General features: G+C 46.3%; 2 protein-coding genes across 5 annotated transcripts in view; both read left to right on the top strand.

The window, feature by feature from the left end:
* Nucleotides 1-7,211, top strand: QARS1 (glutaminyl-tRNA synthetase 1). Its single transcript, XM_039228323.1, has 24 exons — nucleotides 1-143; nucleotides 307-454; nucleotides 785-894; nucleotides 1,047-1,122; nucleotides 1,529-1,593; nucleotides 2,171-2,224; nucleotides 2,361-2,421; nucleotides 2,773-2,844; nucleotides 2,959-3,044; nucleotides 3,217-3,303; nucleotides 3,975-4,074; nucleotides 4,189-4,267; nucleotides 4,349-4,457; nucleotides 4,565-4,695; nucleotides 4,803-4,895; nucleotides 5,013-5,150; nucleotides 5,238-5,325; nucleotides 5,411-5,554; nucleotides 5,686-5,790; nucleotides 5,980-6,072; nucleotides 6,191-6,318; nucleotides 6,411-6,477; nucleotides 6,552-6,677; nucleotides 7,073-7,211. Exons 1-24 carry the CDS (start codon nucleotides 27-29, stop codon nucleotides 7,121-7,123), a joined length of 2,328 nt encoding a protein of 775 aa, XP_039084254.1. The 5' UTR covers nucleotides 1-26; the 3' UTR covers nucleotides 7,124-7,211.
* A 1,226-nt stretch (nucleotides 7,212-8,437) lies between these two features.
* The window catches only part of QRICH1 (glutamine rich 1), a 52,490-nt gene continuing 41,031 nt past the window's right edge, over nucleotides 8,438-19,896 (top strand). Inside the window, exons 1-3 of one of the 4 annotated variants that reach the window (XM_039228004.1) lie at nucleotides 8,921-9,308; nucleotides 10,018-10,077; nucleotides 19,217-19,546. In XM_039228004.1, coding sequence (XP_039083935.1) covers nucleotides 19,238-19,546 — 309 coding nt within the window. In that variant the 5' untranslated portion in view covers nucleotides 8,921-9,308; nucleotides 10,018-10,077; nucleotides 19,217-19,237. Of the gene's footprint in view, nucleotides 8,580-8,920; nucleotides 9,309-10,017; nucleotides 10,078-10,122; nucleotides 12,230-15,505; nucleotides 15,589-19,216; nucleotides 19,547-19,896 lie in introns of those variants that run through there. The other 3 variants (XM_039228005.1, XM_039228003.1, XM_039228001.1) reach the window with 3 other exon arrangements.

Consider the following 19,896-nt stretch of genomic DNA (forward strand, 5'->3'; position numbering starts at 1 on the left):
TTCTTTCGGTTTCCGGTGTGCCAGCGATGGCGGCCTTAGACTCCCTGTCGCTCTTCACTGGCCTTGGCCTGAGCGAGCACAAGGCCCGAGAGACGCTCAAGAACACGGCTCTGAGCGCGCAGCTGCGCGAGGCGGCGACCCAGGTGCGAGTCCCTCTGTCCTTTGCCCGGGCTGCCGACTGTGCCCCAAAGCCGGGCTGGGTCCCGATCCCGACCCCGATCCCGACCCCGACCCACCAGACTTGTCTAACTCCTGCTTTTCTTACTGAGCGTGGGGCTTCTCTCCTGAATCTCCTCGAACTCCCAGGCGCAGCAGACTCTGGGCTCCACCATTGACAAAGCCACCGGGACCCTGCTCTATGGCTTGGCATCCCGACTCCGGGATCCCCGGCGTCTCTCTTTCCTTGTGAGCTATATAGCCAATAAGAAGATCCACACCGAGCTCCAGCTGAGCGGTGAGACCCCTGCCTATCCTTTCACTTCCACCTCCAACTCCTCTCTTTAGCCAAAACCGCTGTCTGCCCTTTCTGCCAACTCCCCCAGTGTCTAGATGCTTCATACTGCACTTCTCTCTAAACCCAGGCCCTGGCACTGAAGGATGGAGAGGGCCACCCTTGGTGAGACCTGACTGGGGAAGAGCCTCTGGTCTCAGAGCTTCTCTAGGGTGGTGCAAGGCTTAACCTCTGGGGAGGCAAAACTGTGATTGGGGTTTCATTAGGGTAGGTAATGCCCTGTCTACCTACTTCTTGGAGCTGAGATGCCGCTCATTGGTTCTTCTTTTTCAGCTGCCCTTGAGTATGTGCGAAGTCATCCCCTGGACCCCATCAACACCGAGGACTTTGAGCAGGAATGCGGTGTGGGTGTCATGGTGACCCCAGAGCAGATTGAGGAGGCTGTGAGTCTTTCTTTAGGCATTGGGTAACCTCCTTTGTACTGATTCTGGAAAGGAGTGGGTCATTTTCTCCACCCAGGAAAACCCAGGGTGAGCCTGTGGGTGCATTTCTGAAGGACACTTTTCTGAACCACATTGGTTTGGCTTTCTTGCAGGTGGAGGCCGCCATAAATCGCCACCGTCCCCAGCTCTTGGAGGAGCGTTATCGTTTCAACATGGGACTACTGATGGGTGAGTAGAGCCTGGGTCAGGGGACTATGTCGTTCTCTCTGATCATGCGTTCTTTTCTGGGTGTAAGTGAGAGAGAGGAGGGGGAGGAAATCAAGCATCTTAAAAGTGATCTGATGTGGGAGGCCTGGGTGGCTCAGTCAGTTGAGTCTCTGACTCTTGATTCCGGCTCTGGTCATGATGTCACAGTTTGTGGGCACAGAGCTTCCTCGGGATTCTCTCTCTTCTCTCTCCTCTCTGCTCCTCTCCCCGCTCAAAATAATAAACAAACATTAAAAACAAAAACAAAAAACAATGGTCTAGCTGGTCCCAGGCTCCATTCTTGAGGTCAGCCAGGACCTTTTCAAGGAAAGAGGGTGGGAAGTGTCCTTCTTGGCCTTTCTGCAGCTCCCTGTGCACATGTTTCTAGGAGAGGCTCGGGCTGTGCTCAAGTGGGCAGATGGCAAAATGATCAAGCATGAAGTAGACATGCAGGTGGGCAACTCTTTGAGGTAAAGCAGGGGAAGACCCTGCCATGGACAGTGCCTGAAGTCCACTGAGGGGTAAATGGGGGTGGGAGGGGAAGAGACACTGTCCCTATTCTGATGGTGGATAGTAGAGCCTGGTGTGGAGGGGGAGCACCTTGGTGGACAGTAAAAGTCTTGGGCCTCTGGATTGTGCCTAATTTGGGGTGAGTTGCTCTACTCGGGACCGAAGTTGTCTTATCTTATAAATAGAGGTGATGTGGCTTTCATCTCAGGATGATGGCATAGAATCATAAGAGGCTGATGGCTGAGATAGATGGTTATCTTGATGCTGAGGCCACAGTTACTCTCTGTAAATGGCAGTTTTTGTTACCTGTTTTACCAGTTTTTGGACTCTCGGTGGGGGTGGGGAGGAGAGCATTTGATGTGAGCAGAACCATGTGAGGAGCAGAAGTACGATGAGCTAGGTAGGTTTGTCAAGGCAATGTAGGCAGGCCAGGAAGCCCTTAAGTGGGTAGGTAGGATCCGTCAGGGGCTTCTTGAAAGAGAACTCTCCTGTTTCAGCCCTGACTCTGGTTTCTGCTCAGGTTCTTCACCTTCTGGGTCCCAAGACGGAGAATGATCTAGAAAAGAAGCTCAAGGTGTGACTGAGTATGGTCCTGGGTCTCTGGGGGTGAGGTGGGATGGGGTGAGACTTCAGGCTGGGCAATGGAGTATCTGAACCCAGTAATCCCAAGACTAGAAGAGACCCTGACCCAATTTCTGGGCTTCTTTTAGGTGTCAAAAGCTCGGCCAGAAGATAAAGACCGGAGGACAGCAAAGGATGTGGTGGAGAATGGTGAGAGGCTTGAGGTTCCTGTCTGATTCAGCTCCCTGGCTTCTGGGCTTTCACCTAATCAGTTCTTATAGCCCAGTCTCTCCAGGACATTAGTTTACTCATCACCCTGCCTTCTGCTGCCAGACTGGAATTCCTGGTGTTTCCTTTGTTCCCATTACCTACAGACTAGCATGAGAACTGAGAAGTCTGGCTCTGTATCTCTTGTCTTTGTGGTTAGGGAAAGAGGGGTCTGCTTGGTTCTCTCCTGGTTGCAGGATATAGGTAGTACTGAGAAGCAACTCCCCGAGCTGAATGGGATAGCCATGTTTAGAGGATCAGAGGATTGAGTTTCCCTTGTTTTGTTCTTCACAGGTGAGGCTGCTGGTCAGACCCTGTCTCTGATGGAGCAGCTCCGAGGGGAGGCACTTAAGTTCCACAAGCCTGGTGAGCAGGCAAATCAAAACCCTGGGGAGGGTGAGATCTTGTAGCAACTCTTACATCCAGAGTAGGGAGCATTGGACTGCAGCCCAGTCCTCAGGCTTGTTCTGGCCCTGCCAGGTGAGAACTACAAGACCCCAGGCTATGTGACCACTCCACATACCATGGATCTACTGAAGCAACACCTGGAGATCACTGGAGGACAGGTGTGTGGAAGTACTATTGCGGGCAAGTTAGTGCTATCAACTCTTGCCAGAGGGCCTGGGCTGCTTTCATACTGCCCCATCCAGCCTATCACCAGAGCCTCCCTGGGAAGGGGCATCTGTTGCTTTACAGTAGTTTTGAGTTCTGGCTTTGTTCCCATTTCCCTTATCTCAGGTACGTACCCGGTTCCCACCAGAACCTAATGGAATCCTGCACATAGGACATGCGAAAGCCATCAATTTCAACTTTGGCTATGCCAAGGTGAGTGTGTGGGGATCTGGCAGTCAGGGTGACCACTTGGTGCTCCCTTGATTGGATACATGTCCTTGGCTTTTCTGCTGCTCCTATAATGTTCCCAGAGCAGACAGAGGCCATTGAGGGGAATCACATATGTGATGGGTAGCTAGGAATCCATTGGGCTTATTGGGAAAAAGCTCTGGGTGAGGCAGTGAGTTCAGCTTTGGGGAATTGCCCAGTGCAACTCCTCAGGGTTAGAAAGAGGCTGTCTGGAGTTGATGTAAGATGCCTTGTTTAAGGCATTTCAATACAGGAAGATGAATGAAACTCCTGAAGGCATTTTCAATTCTGACATGAGAGAGTTCTGAGTATGCTTTCTTTTCTTTTTTTTTTTTTTTAATGTTTTATTTATCTTTGAGAGCAAGACAGCATGGGCAGGGGAGGGTCAGAGAGAGAAGGAGACACAGAATCCGAAACAGGTTCCAGGCTCTAGGCTCTGAGCTAGCTGTTAGCACAGAGCCTGACACGGGGCTCGAACCCACACACGCAAGACCATGACCTGAGCCAAAGTCAGACGCTTAACCAACTGAGCCATCCAGGTGCCCCACGGGAGAGCTCTGAGAATGTCCCAGTTCAATGAGTTGGATTTTGGGAGCTGATGATGTGAGAACTCACAGATTCTGTGACTCTCCTAGGCCAACAATGGGATCTGTTTTCTGCGCTTCGATGACACCAACCCTGAGAAGGAGGAAGCAAAGTTCTTCACTGCCATCTGCGACATGGTGGCCTGGCTGGGTATGGCCTGGCTGGGAAGAAAGACCGGGGGGGTCAGTGGGCCTCTTTTTGGGCTATGGCTTGCCATTGGGTATCCCTGGTTGGGTGTTCAAATTGTGTCTTTTTCTGTCCCAGGTTACACACCTTACAAGGTGACATATGCCTCTGACTATTTTGACCAGCTGTATGCCTGGGCTGTGGAGCTCATCCATAGGTGAGACCAGGTTCATGTTGTAGAGCCAGGCAGGCTGCCCAGGACATAGCTATCTTGCGTGCTCAGACCTTTTCCCCATAGAGGCCAGGCATATGTGTGCCACCAGCGAGGAGAGGAGCTCAAAGGCCACAACTCCTTGCCCTCGCCCTGGAGAGACCGTCCTATAGAGGAGTCACTGCTGCTCTTTGAGGTGGGATTCGGCGGGGAGGTGGGGAGCAGCTGGATCTGGGTGGGTCAGGATGCTGAGAAAGAGATGCCTCTGTGCTGAGAGGCAGCCTGAGCCGTTGCTCCTGTCAGGCAATGCGCAAGGGGAAGTTTGCAGAGGGTGAGGCCACACTGCGCATGAAGCTGGTGATGGAGGATGGCAAGATGGACCCTGTGGCCTATCGAGTCAAGTATACACCACACCATCGCACGGGGGATACCTGGTGGGTGTGAGCATGGGGTGGGGCTGTGGAATTGTAGAGTGGGGTGGTGGGCCATGGGTAGGGCAGAGTGGGGCTGGATGGTGGGGCCCATTGCCTATGCCCTGCAGGTGCATCTATCCCACCTATGACTACACACACTGCCTCTGTGATTCCATCGAGCACATCACCCACTCACTCTGCACCAAGGAATTCCAGGCCCGGTGAGGGAGCTGGGCCCATGGGGTGGGTAGGGCCAGTGGGATTCCAGCAGCCCTTCCTGTGGTCTCTCTTTGGTCTCAGGTGGACTAACTACTCTCACCCCTCACCTCTCACCCCAGACGCTCTTCCTACTTCTGGCTGTGCAATGCATTGGATGTGTATTGCCCTGTTCAGTGGGAGTATGGCCGTCTCAACCTTCACTATGCTATTGTGTCTAAGAGGAAGATTCTCCAGCTTGTGGCAGCTGGTGCTGTGCGGTAGGTGTGATTGTTTGCCTCACTGCAGGTTGGTGGTACTAGTGGCATGTACTACCAAAGGCCTTCTCACCACCTCCTTGCCCACAGGGATTGGGATGACCCACGGCTCTTCACACTCACAGCCTTACGTCGGAGGGGCTTCCCGCCTGAGGCCATCAACAACTTTTGTGCTCGGGTATAGCCCAGTGGGTTGGGTGGGGAGGTGGGGACTGAGGACAGCATTTGTGGTATGGCTGACTGATGCTGCTCTTTCTTGCTAGGTGGGGGTGACAGTGGCACAGACCACAATGGAACCCCATCTGTTAGAAGCTTGTGTGCGTGATGTGCTGAATGATACAGCCCCACGGGCCATGGCTGTGCTGGAACCATTACAGGTCATCATCACCAACTTTCCTGCTGTCAAGGTAGGTATGCCTCAGTGTGTGTGTGTGTGTGTGTGTGTGTGTGTTGTGTGGGGGGGTGGGAGGGTGCACTTGGGTCTGGGCATGGGAGTCTCAGTGCCTAGTGTGACTCAGACACCTGCCTCCTGCTATAGTCCTTAGACATCCAGGTGCCCAACTTCCCAGCTGATGAGACCAAGGGCTTCCATCAGGTTCCCTTTGGACCCATAGTCTTCATCGAAAGGACTGACTTCAAGGAGGTAAGTGGGTGTGTGGAGGGTACTGTTTGCTGTTGAGCCCTGTCCTGAGGTCCCTTCATCTCTTCTGTCAACCCACCTACTTCTTACTTCAGATGAGTCAGCTCTGACAGACATAGAGATGGGGGGAAAGCCTTTTGTACCTATTTGACCCATTCACTCTCTTGTGTCCACACCACTTCCTACCTCTAGGAGCCAGAGCCAGGCTATAAGCGCCTGGCGTGGGGCCAGTCTGTGGGCCTGAGGCATACAGGCTACGTCATTGAGCTGCAGCATGTTGTCAAGGTGAGAGCTGGCTGCAGCCTTTCTACCTCAGTGCCTGCTGCAGGGAGGATCTGGGTGCCTGCAGCTTCTAGTCCTTTTAGTGGTTCCCAGGTCTAATTGCAGGCCCCTTGCCTTCCAGGGTCCCAGTGGCTGTGTAGAGAGCCTGGAGGTAACCTGTAGACGGGCAGATGCTGGAGAAAAGCCCAAGGCCTTTATTCACTGGGTGTCACAGCCTCTGACGTGTGAGGTTCGCCTCTATGAGCGACTGTAAGTGAACAGAGCTGGGTGCGGGCTGTTACAAGATGGGCATTGCCTGCTGTGGCTACCCAGCTGGAGTCTGACCTTCATTCTGGCTGCAGATTTCAGCACAAGAACCCTGAGGATCCTGCTGAAGTGCCTGGTGGATTCATAAGTGACCTGAACCCGGTAGGCTCATGGGGTGTAAGGTGAGGGTGGTATGTCTCCCTGGCTGGATGGCCACCTGAGTTCCCTGCCTACAGGCATCGCTACAAGTGGTGGCAGCGGCGTTAGTGGACTACTCTGTGGCCCTGGCAAAACCCTTTGACAAGTTCCAGTTTGAGCGGCTTGGCTACTTCTCCGTCGATCCGGACAGCTGCCAGGGACAGGTGCTTTTTACCTGCCTTTCCTTTCCACAACAGTGACATTGATGGCTGCCATTTACTGTGGCATTTACTCTGCCAACATTCCCTTAGTTAACTGAGGTGGGGTTCGTGTTTTACTGACAAGGAAATGAGTTCAGAGGTGCATGCACAAAATTTTGTATGGACCCTAGCTTTCTTACTCTTTAAGGTGTAGGGGTCAGCCATAGTGGTGGTGATAATCCTTATAAAATGGAGGCCCAGAGCCATCCAGTCCCCTACCCCAAATCATAATGTTATTGAGAACCTGAGGGTCCTGACCCTCAGCTCCTCTGGGACAAGGTGAGGGTAGGGTCTGGTAAGGTCTGGACCTTCTAGTCTGGTTCTGGCTTGGTTGTCATTTTTCCCCCTCTGCCATCCAGCTTGTCTTCAACCGGACTGTCACACTGAAGGAGGACCCAGGAAAGGTGTGAGCTGTAAGGAAGCCTCATGGACCTACCTCATCCTTCTGGAGGCTAGGAGTACCCAGACTCCATGTCAATAAAGAACAGCTAAATTCTAGAGTCTGTGTGTTATCTGTCTCCACTTCCAACCTCTGAGGATATTAGAGACTTGATGGGGGTAGGAAGGAGGTGCAGTGCACACTGAGCAATACTGACAGCTTTGAACCCACTGTTGTACTTCTTAGTGCTCAAGGGCAGGGGGCCTGGGCCTGCCTGATTTGAAATCCTCTGCACTTGGTCTGAGGGAATGCCAGGCTCTGGGTGTTGTTCCACTGTTCAGAACCTTGTGCTAGAGGGATCTGGAAGGTTTGTGTCTGCCTGTGTGCCTAGGCAGATGAAAACAGACCTGGTTCTCTGTCCAGTCATTTAGCAAATAATTATCAAGTGCCTATACTTTGTGCCAGGCACAATGAGAGAGGAAGACTTCTGCAGTTTGCCTTCTAAGTTGACCATCTAGTTGGGGAGACAGAGGGTGACTAGGCACTGTGCAAGAGAAGTTTCCCTGGGGAATGCAAGGCTGGAGGAAGTTCCTGACCCAAGTCTGTGCCTACTCTCAGGAAGTGACTCCTTAGGGAACCCCTAAGAACCAAGATGTTTGCCAGGGCAGGAGAAACAAGTGCAAGGGCCCTGAGGCCCTTTTAAGGAAATCTATGGGAAACTGTTTGTCCTCCAGGGTAGTGTGGGCTAATAGTGAGGCCCACGTGTGCCTGCAGCTTTAACACCCTCCACATTTTCCCTGTATACAAACACCAGGCTACCCAAGGCCTGCTTTAAGGTGGACTGAGTTGCGGAAGGCTGGATTAGGATGACGGCAGATTGAGGAGGGGGGGGTTCCAAATGTTAAGGACTCCTGCTGGAGAGTGGCTAAACTCGTCCCAGATGGGATTATGGTATGGGGGCGCAAGGCCTAGGTCTGCGGCTATGGGCGCTACCTTAAGCGAGAGACCTGGCCCCGCCCCACGTGGGGCTGCGCAACTGAAGGAGGCCGAGGTTGGCTGCTGAAGGTGGGTCCATAGAGCAAGCTTCGAACCCTAAGCAGCCCAGGCTCCAACTCCAGGCCAATCTCCGGCCCTGGCTCCGCCCAGCATGGAGGGGCGTCCGAGGGCGGGGCGCTCCGCCTTACACTCCAGGCCCTTCTTGCGGTTTCTGCGGCCCGAGGGCAGGCCTGTAGCCTCGGCAGAAGCGTTCCCTTTAAGTTTGGCCAGGAGGCAGCCTCAACTCTCGCGGGATCCGACTCTTCGGTTATCGCGAGAAGGGCATTCGGCACCCATTGGCTGTGAGGGTTGAATGTAAGATGGCGCCCAGGGAGCTGTGAGGGGAAAATCCTGTCGATCTTGGAGCGGCGACGGCGGAACCGGGGCCCCCAGCGGTGCGGCGGGGCCGGCGGGTAGTGCGGCGGCGGCGGCGGCGGCGGCGACGTCGCCGGGTGAGGGCTGCAGCGGGGGCAGGGACGCGGCGAACCTGCGGGCCTGAGACAGCGGGCCCACCCCACACAACGGCGGGCGGGGGCGGGCGGGCGGGCCGCTGCCGCTGGGCCCTGGAGACCTCGGGGCGGCTCCAGAGTGGAGAATGTCCCTGGGCTCGCGCGCCCCCGCCCTTGTGGGGTGTGGAGAGGCAGGTTGGGGACTCCGGTGGGCGCGGCGCGCGAACGCGCACTGGTGCTCGCGCGCGGTTGGGCCTGTTTATACACGGGCGCGCGCGCGCTGTGCGGCCCTCCCGGTGCGCGTGGCCGCCGACGTGCGCGTTCCCGGTCCGGATATCTCGGCTCCCGGAGCTGCGGCCCTTGGGCAAGAGCTGCTTTCTGTGGCGCGCGCCCGCCCGCGACCCCCGGCTTCGGGGCGCGCGCTCTGCTGTTGGGTGGCGGCGCCGCCGCCGCGAGGACGCGCAGGACACCTCTGCTGCGTGGACCGGCGGCGGGCTGGCGGGCGGCTCGCAGTGTGAGGAAGGTTGTGGGTTGGGCCCTTCCTGCTCTGGTGACGTCCCCGGACCTCCGTGGCCTAGGCCTGGGGAGAAACCAACCGGCTTTGCCGTCTGACTTGCGGTTCCGCTCCTCTGAGAGGCGGGCAAGATTGCTCGTTCATCTGGAAGAATGCAGTGACCTGATGCCAATGTTGCGGGGAGGGTGCTGCCCCGTTTCTGAAACTGAGCCCTGTAGGTCTGTGAGGGCAGCGAGCCCCTTCGAGTTTCCTCGCCTTGTTCTGGTGCTTTGTGCTGGAGAGGGAAGGTTAATCCTAGAAGGCCTTTCTGCGGTACTTGGTTTCTTGTCATTGGAAAGTAATTCTTCCATAAGCGCGATTCCTACACGTCACCTCTGGTGCGCTCCGGAAGGGGATCCTCTTCTGTTTCTGTGAAACTGCCCGAGGTCTAAATACCACTTTAAATCCTCAAATGCAACCTTTTTTTTCCTGTGTAGGTGGGAGGGGCTTATACTCAGACTAAGGGAGGGCCCCGCTATCGCGCAGCCGAAAAGTTTCCCAGGACAAAATTGAACGATCTGAGAATCTGCTTTGCCTTCTTTGTTATTACACAGTTCCCCATCAGAAATTTTTAAAATCTGTTCATGTATCAATTGCAAAAGTCACTTTTGATGTAGAATTTCAATTCTTTTCAGCTTTTTGTTTTAGTTAGGTGTTAGGGGAGTTCTAGGTTGTAGAGAAAAAATACCCTTCTTTTTTCTAAGACAAGACATCAGATTTACAGTCTTGCCTAATGAAGTTTAAGAAAAAAGAAGCTAAGGGCAAGTAAAATTAGCAAATTTGATAATGATGGGGTAGTTCTTTTTAACATACTGTATTTTAAGAACAAAGTTAAAATTTAAAAAGAGGCTGAGGATGGAAAGAACTTCTTTGTTCTATCTTCTTCAGAATGTTACAAGTCTTAAGAACTCAGGACAAGCAGCAGAAATACATGCAACATGGTGACTGGTGAGTTAAAATCATTCATATGCTGAAAATACGTGTGCAGTCTTTTTCTTAGTGGTATTGAAACATTACACATCCTGCCAATCATTCTGGGTGCTGTCTGACAGAAACTACTAAGTGTTGGAAAATTGAAGATGTGGGAAAACTGCATCTTTGAATCCAGCCACAGTTTGCTGCTTGAACAATTTTCTTCTCCTGAAATGTAAGTCAGCGCAACGTTCAGGTTTTAGCATGACGACGCACCAGCTTTTCTAAGGACCTTAAATGAGTGAAAGAAGAGCAGTAAAGTTTAACATGCACTAAAAATTTAAATCTACCTTTTAGGCCTGTTTGTTCTGGAACATCTTTGTATTTATTAAATTTGCGATCTGAGTTTTAAGTTGGCGTTTGTAGATGATATATTTTTTTGTAAGCTCATGAACTTCAATTTGCCTATTAGAAGATGTCCTACTTCCAGCCTTCAGTGATGAATAATTTGTGTACCTGTCACCAACCTTTTGCCTTTCCACCTCCCCTTTCCGGTTTTATGTTGCCATTTCACATAAAAGATCAAATAATTGTTCAAGTTTCTTGTAGATTTGAATTCCTCCAAAAAAAATAACCAACATCACGGGCTCTAGGTGTCTATTATGACCGCTTCAGAATCAGGGATCTCTTCCCTCAAGCTTGCATGCCATCTTTTAATTTAATCAGTTGTGTTTTGTCCTCCATGTGCTTGCTTCTTGCTTGTCTACTTTCTAAACGGTGACCCTTTATCTGTAGTGGCCTTTTATTTCTCAGCCTCAGAATGAGATGTTACACAAACACCTGTTCTTTTGTGTTACTTTGTATTTAGTTGCCCTGCATTTTGTTATAGATGTTTTAAGTCCTCTGCAGGCTTCACTTAAATGCTTCATTTGTCACACTGAATTGTGATTTCTGATTGTGGCTGCATGAAGAAATGATAGATTAACTTCTTGCTTTGCTGAAAAGGTGAAAAGAATGAACCTTTGATGTCATACTTAAGGCTAGAGGAAAATTGTACGTAGAGCTTGTGGGCTGTATTGGAAAGCTTTTTTTCCTTTTTGAAATATCTATCTGTAAATTCAGATAATCTGTATAAAATTTAATGAAAAGTTATAAGGTGAACCACTGTGTAACTACCATCTCTTCAAGAAATAGAACAGTGTCAGCATCCTTGTACCCTTCATGGGTCCCTTCCTGGTCATAGCTTCTCAACCACTAGAGAGAATTACCATTCTGACTTATGTGATAATAACATTTTTTTTTTTTTGTTTCTCTTTTTACTTTTACCATCTTCATATCCCTCAACAAGATAGTTTTATTTACTTTTGATTTTTGTAAATGGAATCATGCTGTAATTTGTTTTCCTTCTTTTAGTATTGTGAAATTCATCACGTTGTGTGCAGCTGTAGTTCATTTATTTGTTTCTTTATAGTATTCAGCTGTGTGACTATAGTGCAGTTAATTTACTTATTTATCAATTCTATTGATGGACATCTGGATTCCTTCCAGTTTGTAACAATGCTATTATGAACATTCTTGTATAAGTACATTTGTATATGGGTGTGTCATATTCCTAGGAGTAGATTGCTGAGTTATATGGAAGGGATATTGTCAACTTCATTAGTTAATGCAAATTAGGTTGTGCCAATTTACAGCCCATTGATCTTTGGTGGGAATGTAAATTTATGTTCCTGGTTGAAAGTGTGTTGTCCAAAAATAGAACCATGGCAAAAAATGCCCCTAAATCAGGGGCTCCTCGGGACAGGTGAATGGTCACAAACCCTGTATTGTGTTAGTATCATTAAGAAGAGAGGTGTATCTCCCAATTTGCTTCTTTGAAATGACTCTTTATATTAATTCGGACAAATGTGACTGTAATTCCTTAAAATAGAAATTGATTTCTTTTTTAATGTGAATGTGTTCTTCAAACCAGACTTAAAAAGCTATGAGGAGCTATTGCTAGAGTAGATGTGAACCATGAGAAGGGCCCAAGAACCTGACTAGGTAAACAGGAAGAGGCAGGTCTCTGAGGCAGCTCAGAGTTTCTTCTCTTAGTCCATCTCATATTCAAGACCCACTTTGTGGAGCTGCATGGGGAGCTGGGAAGAGGTATCAGAAAATTGAGGAGACCCAAGAAAGGATGATTCTGGTGAGTACTTAGGTCTTCCCTTAGTATATAAATAAAAAAAAGAAATTGGCAGAGATCTATGAAAATGTAATCAATTGTTGCTTTGACATAACCTTTGTTCATCATACCTTCTAGTGATAAAATAATAAAAGTAATGATCATGATCACTTTCATACATTGAGGGCCTAAATCTGTGTCAGGCACTGTGCTAAGCTCCAGTAGAAGGTGGCATAGGGGAAATACTAGTGATTAAAAGGTGCATGCAAGTGAAAATTTCCTAGGCCTTCTGGTGTGGGATTTGGCTGTGTATTGTTTTGCAAAGCAGCTATGCTTGTAAGTATTCAGAAGCAAATACTTGTTAACAGACTTCCCTATACCAATAAGGTCCCAAGTGTTATCCTCACTCTTTCCTTTTCTAATGCCCAGAAATTGGGAGTATCAACTATCCCTCCAGCTTCATGTTTTTCTGAAGTATTTCAATTATTCTGTTTATTTACGCCTCTTCACCAAGCCTTTGACTTGGAGCTAATTAAGAATCTTGCTTCTTTGAGAGGAGTTTATCCATTTCTCTATTACCAAGGCTCGCTCTTGTGTTTCTTGTGAGCAGCATCTTGAAGAGGTTAACGGGTCTTCATTATTATGCAGACTTGTGGTGCTTGATGATTTTGTCTTTAAGAGTTTCAGATTTTGAGGGAAAAATCACGCTATGAACAGCTAGAATTGTGTGTGTTTACTGTTATTGTATAATCACTGTGTAAAAATAATAATGTTTTAATACAAATTGTGGGAAATACAGGAGAGCATTGGGATTCTGCCACCAGGGCATAATTACTGTTAACATTTAGGTGCAGTTTTTTCGTTTTTTTTCCTTATATGTAAAAATAATACTGGGATGTGTAAATACAATTGTATTGGTTCCCTTTTCACACATAATGTGTTTTTGTGTTGTTAAACTTAAACAAACGTGTTGAAGGGGTAAGGAATCTTGCAGGTATTAATATCTTTTTTTTTTAAGCTACTGTGTTACAGAACGATCTGTAGAATCACACAGTAATGCTTAGGAGACTATATGAAATTAGTATATAATAACAGTGGCATTTCAAGTCAGTGGGCAGAGGAATTTCAATAATTCAGTAAATGATGCAGGGACAAGTTGTTTTTGGAAAAAATATGGTTAGACTTTTACCTATGCAAAATAAATTTTAAATGGATCAAACAAAGCATTCTATTAAAAAATTACACTATAAATTAAAAAATTGTAGGTGAATAAAGACCTGATTTTTATGTTAGGAAGGACTTTTACTGAGCATAAAAAAAGAAGAAACCATCACCACTATAGAAAATTTCTTTAATTTCTCTCTTTTTTTTTTACTCACTGACTAGTCTAAAATATTTAAATATATTTCTGAAACTTTCTCTCTACTGCGCCTTTTAAGCAGCACTTTTATGTCTCGTCAAATGCTGACTTTGTGTAGTTTCATTATTGAGATGGGTCAGTGTGGTGGATACTGCCAAGTGAGCAGGTTAAAAGGACAAGAAATGAAGCCATGTGTGTTTTAGTCTGTATAAATGGGCATATTGGAATGTTCTTTCAAATTCACCTTTTCCATTAAAATTTTAAGTTCTCCAGGTGGTTCCGGGATGGCTCAAGTCAGTGTAGCCTGCCAACTCTTGATTGCTGGGTTGTTGAGTTCGAGCCCCACATTGGGTGTAGAGATTACTTAAAAATAAAATCTTAAAAAAATTTTAAAGTTCTCTCTTGAATCCGTTATTGTTTAATATTTTTTAGCTCCCTCTGATTCGGTGGTTCTCAAGTGATTGTGTGGACTTGGGCAGAGTCAGTAAAGAACCTTCTAGAGGCTTAGTGACAGAAAAAAGCAATGGGAATTGGGAAGCAGTGGCTTCTGCTTGAAGCTTTACTGACTTAGGTTCCAAGCTTGGAACACTGCAGAGCGTTTTATACTTTGTAGTTTGAACTGCTTAAAATACAAAAGGTGTTTTTATCATAAATTATTTCAAATATTTTCACAAGGATACAGAATAGAATCAATACCTGTTTATGGGCTTTTACCAACATTTTCTAAGTTTTATAGAATTTTTCCTACTTTAAGCTCTTGGTGTTGTGTGTGTGTGTTTAATGAACGCTTAAAGAATGAACTTTGAGGCTTTATAGCAGATTCATTTCCAAGCTTTTATTCCATTTTTTTTGAAAGCTGATTATTCATCTAATTTGTTCTTCTTGGAATAAATTTATAGTTGGATTAGATTTTCTTAAATAGTGACTTTTTTTAAGGTAGTATTCTGGAAATACAGGATTTGTTTGGAGCAGAATGGTTTTATCATCTTTGGAATCTAGATTTTTTAAACAAATCTGTCCTGAGTTTAATTTGGTATGAAATGCTGTGTTCTAAAAGATTGATTAGAAGCTATACTCAACTTTGCTAAATGCTTGTCAGAAATAGAGGATGTGGTGAGGGGGTGCCTCAGTCTGTTGAGTTTTTCACTCCTGATTTTGGCTCAGTTCATGGTTATGAAATCAAGCCCCGTGTCCAGCTGAGCATGGAGCCTGCTTCGTAGTCTCTCTCCCTCTGTCTCTCTACCCCCCCTTGTGCTCTCTCTCTCTCAAATAAAAAAACAATTTTTTTATTAAAGAAAAGGATATGGCACTTTAATTTCCTCATCTTAGTGGGAAATCTGGAGATACTCTAAAATTAATAAGTCTACAGATAAAGCTATGGAAGGTTTAAAGCTATGGAAGTGAACATGGCAAAAATAACAATGAGATTGGCAGGTGTTGGTGAGAGGAAGGTGGTTTAAATGCTCTAAACTTACCTTTCCTGAAGGACAGGTCAGTGTTTCAAATTGGTAGATAAAGCATACTTAGCTGTTTTGTTTTCTTGTTTTTTTCCTCCATTTTTCTGTACTGTTTGAATATTTTGTCCTAGAAAATGGATGTTACTTTTACAGTCCCCCTCGCCCCCCAGGAAACAAAAATCAAAAAACCAGGTGTAATTCTACCCTGAAAACTGAAGGAAACTTATTTCTAGGAAAAGAAGTTGGTGCAGTTCTTCTTTATATTTAATATTAGACTTTAGATGAATTTTAAGCCTCCCAATTACTGAAACCCGAAAGAGTGAAGGAAAATAAGTCACTAGGAAGATTCTAGAGACTGCCTTTACCAAGCAATATTTGTGTGAAAGTTTTCTGATTCTATAAACTTAATTTGCAATTTTTTTTGTTGTTGTGTTTGTTTGTATTTATTTTCTCCCAGATTTGAGACAAAAAAAGGTTTTGCCCCATGGTTACCCATATTTTTTTAATGACTGCTTTGACACAGTATCAGTGATTCCAGTGCAGACAGTCTTCAGAATTCAAGCAGGGTCAGTATTTTATGGGAATGTAATTATTGAAGAAAATAAATTTGGGAAAATACAAATTTCAGTTGATCTCTGCCATTCTTTTTTTTTTTTTTTAAATGTTTTATTTATTTCTTGGGGGGAGAGAGAGAGAGAGAGAGAGAGACCGCGTGAGCAGGGGAGGGTCAGAGAGAGAGGGAGTCACAGACTCTGAAACAGGCTCCAGGCTCTGAGCTGGCAGTCAGCACAGAGCCCGACGCGGGAACCCACAAACCGCGAGATCATGACCTAAGAGAAAGTCGGACGCTTAACCGACTAAGCCACCCAGGCGCCCGTCTGCCATTCTTTTATAATGGAGGTGGAAAACTGAAATATGTAGTAGCATGGTACAGAACCAGTTAATTGCAGTTCATGTAGCTCTCCTTTGTCCCTTTTTGAGTAGAAGGGTAGATGTGATTAGGTATTTAGAGTCACATGTTGTGAATTTTGTGATGTTGTTAGGTCTGTATTATGAGAGATGCTTTCTTCAGAGAGAAATCCTAGTCATGATGCTATTATCACAAGGGAGATTTGACATATAACGGTGTTAGTGTGGTGTATGATTGTGGGTCACCTACAGTGGAATGGCCTGCTCTGAACAGGTAACAGAAGGATGGGGTGTTTGGCCTTGGTGATGTTCTTACTCACTTGTGCTATGGCCATTGTTGAGAGCTTAATTTTGAAGTCTTAAAGCAGACCTCTATAACAGCGGAGAGAAAGGAGAATGAGCAAGGCAAGTAGTTGAGAAGAGAAGTTGGAAGGGGACAAAGAGTTGTATTTAAGAAGATTAGAGGCCGGGGCGCCTGGGTGGCTTAGTCGGTTAAGCGTCTGACTTTCGCTTGGGTCATGATCTCACGGTTCGTGGGTTCGAGCCCTGCGTCAGGCTCTGTGCTGACTGCCAGCTCAGAGCCTGGAGCCTGTTTCAGAGTCTGTGACTCCCTCTCTTTCTGACCCTCCCCTGCTCACGCTGTCTCTCTCTCTCTCTCCTAGAAATAAATAAAAACATTATAAAAAAAAAAATTAAAAAAAAAAAGGCGATTAGAGGCCTTCAACAAAGGCTTTAACCTTGCAGTCACCTGGCCTGTGCTTGCTGTTCCTTGCACTCTATTGTGTTTGGGGTGTCCTGAGAAATAGAGGCTCTCCTCAGAGTAGTGGCCTAAGGTTTGATTTTAGGCAGGACAAGGTGTATGTGCTGTACTTTATTTATGGAGAAATATATTTACAGTGTATTATATGCATCATTATAAAAGATTTATTGTTGTGTCAATTCTGTAAGGAAAGCACCCAAATAAAACTTGTATACTAAGAGTGTCCCACAGGGGTGCCTGGATGGCTCAGTCGGTTAAGGTCTGATTTTGGCTCAGGTCATGATCTCGCAGTCTGTGAGGTTGAGCCCCACATCAGGCTCTGCTGACAGCTCAGAGCCTGGAGTCTGCTTCAGATTCTGTGTCTCCATCTTTCTCTCTCTCTCTCTCTGCCCTCCCCTGCTTCCTTCCTCCCTCTCCTTCTCTCTCTCAAATAAATAAACATTGAGGGAAAAAAAGTGCCCCACAGAAATGTTGCCAATGTTAGTAACTTAATAGCATAAGGATCATAGGTATTCTTTGGTCTCACACTTATCTTGGATATATAGGTCCTTTTCCCAGGGTATATACTGACTAATTACCAGGAGAAAGCTGAACATTTATGGTTTTAAGTTATAGATGTTACAAGAACAAAGAGCCATAATCCTTTTTGTTCTACATTGAGTTGAAATGTAACATATATGTATACACACATACACATACATGCATAGGTATACATATGAGGCACCTACCATGTGTCAGCCATTCTGAGAGGATCAGGACTCAGTCTTGGGTGCCAGGAATTTAGAGCCAGGTGGAAGAGATGAGATGATTACCCATATGCCTTATATCTGTAACATAAGGCAGAACATCTGGGCAGTGAAAGAGAGACTGATATTTCTCGTGTTGATGCTTTTCTAGTCTTCTAGCCTTTCCTTGATGGCTCAGGGAAACAAATAAGTTGTCCACTTGCCATTGATAGAGTCTGGCAAAAATGTTCACTTGGTTTGTGTGACACTCATATCCGGCTTCTGCTTTTGTTCTGGAGGTGGTTCTGATCCAGGGGGGACGGAATGATATGAAAGCAGCAGTGGCAGGCCACTAACACTCCATAGATAGATTGCATGGTTGTCCCCCAGGTAATTGAGAATTACTATCCACCCCTGCAGATTAATTCTTGGGGTAAATACCCTGATAAAAAATTTGCAGAATTGATTTCTGAATTTTAGGAGTGACTTAGTTATTTAAAGTGCTATTCAGCTTCACCCACTAATTTTAACATTAGTTAGTACTTACCTAGTGTTGTCTATGTCTGTCTTTTTTTTTAATTTTTTAATGTTTTTTAAATTTATTTATTTCTAGGAGAGAGGGAGACAGCATGAGCAGGCGAGGGTCAGAGAGAGAGGGAGTCACAGACTGAAACAGGCTCCAGGCTCTGAGCTGGCAGTCAGCACAGAGCCCGACGCGGGGTTCGAACCCACAAACCGCGAGATCATGACCTAAGCGAAAGTCGGACGCTTAACCGACTAAGCCATCCAGGCGCCCCATGTCTTTTTTTTTTTTTTTTAATGTTTTTTATTTATTTCTGAGTGAGAGAGACAGCACGAGCAGATGAGGGTCAGAGAGAGAGGGAGATACAGAATCTGAAATAGGCTCCAGGCTCTGAGCTGGCTGTCAGCACAGAGCCTGACATGGGGCTCAATCCCATGAACCATGAGATCCTGACCTGAGCTGAAGTCGGACGCTTAACCGACTGAGCCACCCAGGCACCCTGTCAGGTACATTTTCTAAATGTTCTATATTTAATCTTCATGTCAACTCTGTAAGGTAAGTACTATTTCATGTATCCCCGTTTTATACATAGGAAAAACTAAAGTTAACTAACTTGTCTAGGCAAGTTTTAGAGCTAAGGAGAGATTGAGCTGGAATTTGAACCTGGGCAAGCTAGCTCCAAAACCCATGCTTCTGACCAGTAAGCTATGCTACAAAAGAATGTGAGCAATATCTGGCAAACTGGGATTTTTGGTGTTTCTGGTGGGATATGAAGTATATATCCCCTTTCTCTCGGGTCTTGCTTACAGCTAGGTGCATATGTATTCTTCACTATAGGACATAGTAGTTGGCAGTGGAAATTGAACATGTCAGTAGAAATCCCTGCTCTTAGCTTCCTTGGTTATCCTCTCTGTGATGGTCACAGAATAGTTTTGCATGTGACTTTTATTGTCTAATGCTTGGCTCTGCAGAGAAAATGGCATTGGCCTATTGCTGGGTAGAGAGTGTGTTTTCAGTCTGTTTCATCTAGTACTGTGACGCATGCCTTTGTTTTTTGTTTTCAGTGTGATAGTTTAAGAAATGTTTATAGAAGCAACTTTTAAACACTGTTAACTAAAAAAAATTAGGTGGTACAATAAATTACTGTATTTTGGATTCCTGTATACAGCTGCCCTGAATATTCCACTCTGATGCAAGAGTGATTGATGGCTGTGTGCATTTCAAAATATGAAAACAATAGCATAATTTTGACTTCTGATCATTTTTTTTATTCCTAGGAACCCTAAGGACTCTGCAATATGAATAATTCTCTGGAGAACACCATTTCCTTTGAAGAGTACATCCGAGTAAAGGCGCGGTCTGTCCCGCAGCACAGGATGAAGGAATTTCTGGACTCACTAGCCTCTAAGGGGCCGGAAGCCCTTCAGGAGTTCCAGCAGACAGCTACCACTACCATGGTGTACCAACAGGGTGGGAACTGCATTTATACAGACAGCACCGAAGTGGCTGGGTCTTTGCTTGAACTTGCCTGTCCAGTCACCACCAGTGTTCAGCCACAAACTCAACAAGAACAGCAGATTCAGGTTCAACAGCCACAGCAGGTTCAGGTAAAAGGGAGATATTGAGGTGCATCCTATTCAGTAGATTTTATTTGCCATCAGGGTTTTGGTTAGTAGGAATGTCACCTCTATGTACAAACATCCATAGTTATTTTCACTAAGGGGAATAGTCTGTTTTTTGAAACATTTTATTGAACACAATGGCTTTCATGTACAGTACAGACTAAAAATATTTTTGCAGCTATCATAACCCGAAAAGACTGTAGATATTTGCCATTTGCTTTGGAGAATTGAACAGTACAGAAATTAGAGGTCTTCTGGGATTGGACTTGGGATTTGACACAGGTGTGTGTAACTGAAGCTTCATTTTTGTCTGTCACCTTGAGCAGATCAAGAAC

The sequence above is a fragment of the Hyaena hyaena genome, unplaced genomic scaffold (assembly GCF_003009895.1).
Source record: "Hyaena hyaena isolate Hyena2069 unplaced genomic scaffold, ASM300989v1 scaffold_30, whole genome shotgun sequence".
NCBI classification, from domain to species: Eukaryota; Metazoa; Chordata; class Mammalia; order Carnivora; family Hyaenidae; genus Hyaena; species Hyaena hyaena.